The 4,881-nt window shown below is 35.3% G+C and overlaps 1 gene segment (V, D, J or C); it reads left to right on the top strand.

The window, feature by feature from the left end:
* Positions 1–736: 736 nt before the first annotated feature.
* Positions 737–1,340, top strand: LOC127217607 (T cell receptor alpha variable 13-1-like; the record flags this gene model as incomplete). The annotated part of the segment is given in 2 exon segments: positions 737–788; positions 951–1,340. Coding segments are annotated over 2 exon segments (442 nt in total), but the record flags the coding sequence as incomplete, so codon positions are not given.
* Positions 1,341–4,881: the final 3,541 nt, after the last annotated feature.

Genomic DNA, 4,881 nt, shown 5'->3' on the forward strand with positions numbered 1-4,881 from the left:
TATTTTGCAACTGAGAAAGCAGGAGAGACATAAAAAAAAAAAGTATTTACTTGTGTTGCATAGCTGTCAAGGACAAAAGTTCGGCTAAATATCTGTCCCCAAGAAAGGAAGAATTCCTTGATGAATGATCTTCTGAGCACTCTGTAAATACAGTTCCAGATAAAAAATACAAGAAATCTCTCTCTCTCTCTCTCTCTCTCTCTCTCTCTCTCTCTCTCTCTCTCTCCCTTTCTCTCTCCCCCTCTCCCTTTCTCTCTCTTTCTCATACACATATACACACACACACGCAAATACATCAAATATACTTTTATATGTTAAAAATCCTGCATAAACATTTACATATGAAGTACTATACATCATCTATGGCAGACTTAAAGGTAGAAAACAGAATCACTAATGTGTATAAATACCATTCTTGATCTCTCGGCACTAGGACCCTGTTGTTATGCTGTTTTATGTGTCTGAGTCCCTCATAGGACAGAGAACAGAGGCCCAAAGAAGGACAACCACAACCAGGTGGTAGTAGACCTTAGCTGCTGGGGAGTATGAAGAGAGAATCTCTCTTCCTTGTATGCTGGTTGTACAGGCTTAGGGCAGAACAAGAGACACTTTCTCAGTGGCTCAATGGATGATTAAGAGATAGAATTGTTACTGAAAAAGAACAACACTCAGGAAGCTGTAGCTGACCTGCTAGTCATCACAAACTACACTGGATCTTAATTTAATAGGAAAAACGATGAAGACACATGTTTCCAATTTATTCATGATTCTGTGGCTGAAGATGGATGGTGAGTTATGATGTTTAGAACTTAGAATACTCTGTGGGTTTTTCTGAGACATCCAGGGGGAAACTCTATTTTATTCAGGGTTTCTCTAGTGAATGTATACAAAGAGAATCCTGGACAGTGATGACCTGACAATCTTTCTCCTTTATTTCCATCTCTTCATAGGGGTGAGCCAAGGAGAGCAGGTGGAGCAGCTTCCTTCCACCCCCAGAGTCCAGGAGGGAGCCAGTGCTGTCATCAACTGCACTTACACAGACAGTGCCTCCTACTACTTCCCTTGGTATAAGCAAGGACCAGGAGAGCATCCTAAGCTCATTATTGACATTCGATCAACTATGGAAAGATATCAGGACCAAAGACTGATAGTTTTACAGGATAAGAAAACCAAACACTTCTCCCTGCACATCACAGACACCCAGCCTGAGGACTCTGCTATGTACTTCTGTGCTACAAGTGCATACTGCTCCCCAGGCACCTGCAGCCTGTTCTCAAACCTGACACAGGGCCTGGAGCCCAGTCCACATCCTGTGTCACGGGCTTTCCAGTGCAGCATTTGTCAGTTGTTAGTTGTCAAAACCAACTATACTGTAGACATTAAAAATGCTTCCAGTCACTTGAAGCAATTTGTGACAGTTTCTTTCTTTCTTTTTAAAAAATGTATTTAAAAATTAAAATACAATTTTATTTTTCCCTTTCCCTTTCCTCTCTCCAGTCCCTTCTATATCCCTTTCCTCATTCCCTCTCAAATTCATAGTCTCTTTCCCTTTAATTATAATTGCATGTTTATATAAATACAATCAACTGTGTGATTAGTGTTGCCTGTATTTTTATATTTGGTATGACCACTTTGTATTTGATAGCCAATAAGGGAAATATCCTCATGGATGAATTATTGCCCTTGTCTTCCTTAATTGTCTGTAGTTCTTTGTATAGAGAGTGGGACATCATGAACAACAAGATAGGATGTGGGTACCAATGGGATAGAAATAGGAACAAATTAATAAATAAAATTAACATGGGATGTTATATTACATATAAGAGTTCATAAAAATTCTACTAGAAATTTTCTTCAAATGATCAATGAGTTCATCCATATGGTAAGATAACAAATCTACTTACAACCATCAGGAGCCTCTCTATATAGCACCAACAATCACACTGAGAAAGAGACCATCCACACATGACAGTTTATTATAGCTTCAAATACTAAAATATCTAGCAATAAACCTAACCAAGGAAATTAAATACTTGTACAAGATAAACTTCAAAACTCTGAAGAAACAATTGAGGAAGACACTAGAAAAGAAAATCCTCTCTGGCTCATGAATTATTAAAATTAATGTTGTGAAAATGATTGATCTAATTGTGATCTAAAGATTCAGTTCAATCCCAATCAAAAGCTACAACATCCTTCACAGAAATAAGAAATAAAACATCAAAAGATTAATATGGGAACATTCAGAACACAAAACAGACAAGGCCAAAAGAGAAATGCCCAAAAGCATGTAATAGTTAAAACCATAAGTATACATGGAAAAGAATGTATAATGAAAACTACATAAGAAAAAAACATAGGTCACATATTAAGACAGAAGTTAATATCAATTTATTAAAAGTTGGTGATTACCCACTTTCTTGGGTAATCAGTTCACCTAGTTCACCTGGACACAATATCAAAAGAGAAATACCAGAATTAACTGAAATCCTACATCAGTGAATATAATGGATACTAAGCACTACTCTATCCAAATGTCAAAGAATGCACAAGTACTCACCAGCACATGAATGTTATAAACTGGACCACATCATGGGACATAAAAAGTCTTTACAAATTAAAAAAATACTAGACTCTCTCCTTGCATCCTATTAGATCATAGTATAATCACACACACACACACACACTATATATATATATATATATATATATATATATATATATATATATAAACAACTGAATAATAGAATTTCATTCTTTACTATTTCTGAATAGGGTTCTAGTGTGCATACTTCTTTTACTTCTTTTGTCCCCATACATGTAACCTATCACTCTCGGTTTCCATTCCTGTAAGTTCTGCTCTCCCACCCTTATGCCTTCCCCCACAAAAAAAAAGAAAGAAAGAAAGGAAGGAAGGAAGGAAGAGGGGGGGAAGAAAGAAAGAAAAAGAAGAATACACCTCGTATTGTTGTATGTTGCCCAAATGCTCATTGGAGCATGGTCAAACTCCCAGTGGCCATCCCTTTAAAGATAACTGAGTTCTGCTCCCCTCACCACTCCAGAAGGAGTCAATTGTGAAGTCTACACTTCATCATCTCTATCACATTTTTAAAGCACTCTCTTTATTGGCTTCCTTTGTAAACTTTTCTTTCTTTTTGCAAGGTGGGGGTAGGGAGAAGTTTTCACAGAAGCCTTCAAAGTCTCTCATTCTCAATTATGAGTCAGCAGTCATAGATACCACTGCAAAAGAAGCTTCCTTGCCCATAACAACCAGTGGCAGCACAGACCACAGACTTCTACATGGTTTTCGGCAGCAGCACAGACCACAGATATTATGTTAAATGAAATAGGCCATCACAGAAAGTCAATACTGCATGATTTCTTTTATATGTAGAATAGAAAGTTGATCTCACTGAAACTGAAAATAGCATAGTAGTTGCCAGAGTCCTGGGAGAGCAGAAGGAGAAAGAGATGATGAGGAAGACAGATGAATGGGTGTGGGGACTAAGACTGTAAGATGACTAAAGATGTCAACAATGTGCTATATATTCCAAAAGTACAGAAGAAAGGATTTGAAATGTTTTTACCATAAAGAGATGACAAATGATTGAAGAGATACATTTATATTTAATGTGAATGACACAATATATACATGTATCCTATAACATTTGTTTCTATATGTTAGTAAAAACATAGATAATTAAAAAAGTAAATAAGTAAAATACTGTTCAGTTTCAATCCAACACCCCCCCCAATTAAACCTTCCAGTAAACATACAAACTCATGGGTATGAAACAATTCATTACTAAATGATGAAGGCATCAAAAAAGAATTAAGAAACAAATAAAAAAAAATCCCTGAACTAAATGAAAAAAAATACAAGAAAGTGTTTTGTGACACACTAGCAAGCAGAGAAAAGAAAAAAAATTTACACCTCTACATACCTTCATTAAAGGGAAAAAAAAAACACATATAAATGGCTTACTGATGCAACTCAAAAGTTTGTGAAGAACAAGCAAAGTCCACAAGCAGTTGATGGCAAAAAAAATAATAAAATCCAGGCAGAAATCAGTGAAACAGAAACAAAGCAAACAATCAAATAGTTAGTGAATCTATAAGCTGTGTTTTTCTGAAGATTAACATATTGACAGATCTTTAGCACAAGTCAACCACAGATAGAAAGAGATAAGCATCAAGATAAGAGATTAGCATCAAAAGTGAACAGGAAAACATTACAACGGACATCAAACTATTATAATGGATTATTTTTAAAATTTGTACTCTATTAAGTTGAAAAACATAGAAAAAAGACATAAATTTCTAGACTAAGCCAAACTGTCAAAAATAACCAAGAAGTCAACAATCTAAGCAACAAAGAAAACAAGGAATTTGAAATAGTAATGAAATACCTCTAAGATTAAAAATTAAATCCAGAACCAGATGTATTGAAAGCAGAATTCTACCAGACAGTTAAGAAGATCTACAGCTAGTCTTTCTTAATCATTGAAGAAAGTGAAGAGAATGAGTAGGAGCACCCAAAACTCTTTCTTTGAAACCACTATTGTTCTAATACCCAAGCCAAGCAAAGATACAACAAAAATATCAAAGTACGAGACAATATCACTGATGAACAGAGACTCAAAATATACAATGAAATACTACTTGACAACAGAATACAGGCATACATTCAAAAAGAATGGAGTATATACCACCTCTATATTGACTTTATCTCTGAAAAGCTGTAATGGTTCGAAAACACACAAATTAGTCAATGTAATAAAATACACAAATGGACTTAAAGACAAACTCACATGATCATCTCATAGATACAGATAAGGTCTTTGACAAAATCCAGCATGTCCTCATATAAACAATCATCAT

Source organism: Phodopus roborovskii, unplaced genomic scaffold (assembly GCF_943737965.1).
Source record: "Phodopus roborovskii unplaced genomic scaffold, PHOROB, whole genome shotgun sequence".
In the NCBI taxonomy this organism is placed as follows: domain Eukaryota; kingdom Metazoa; phylum Chordata; class Mammalia; order Rodentia; family Cricetidae; genus Phodopus; species Phodopus roborovskii.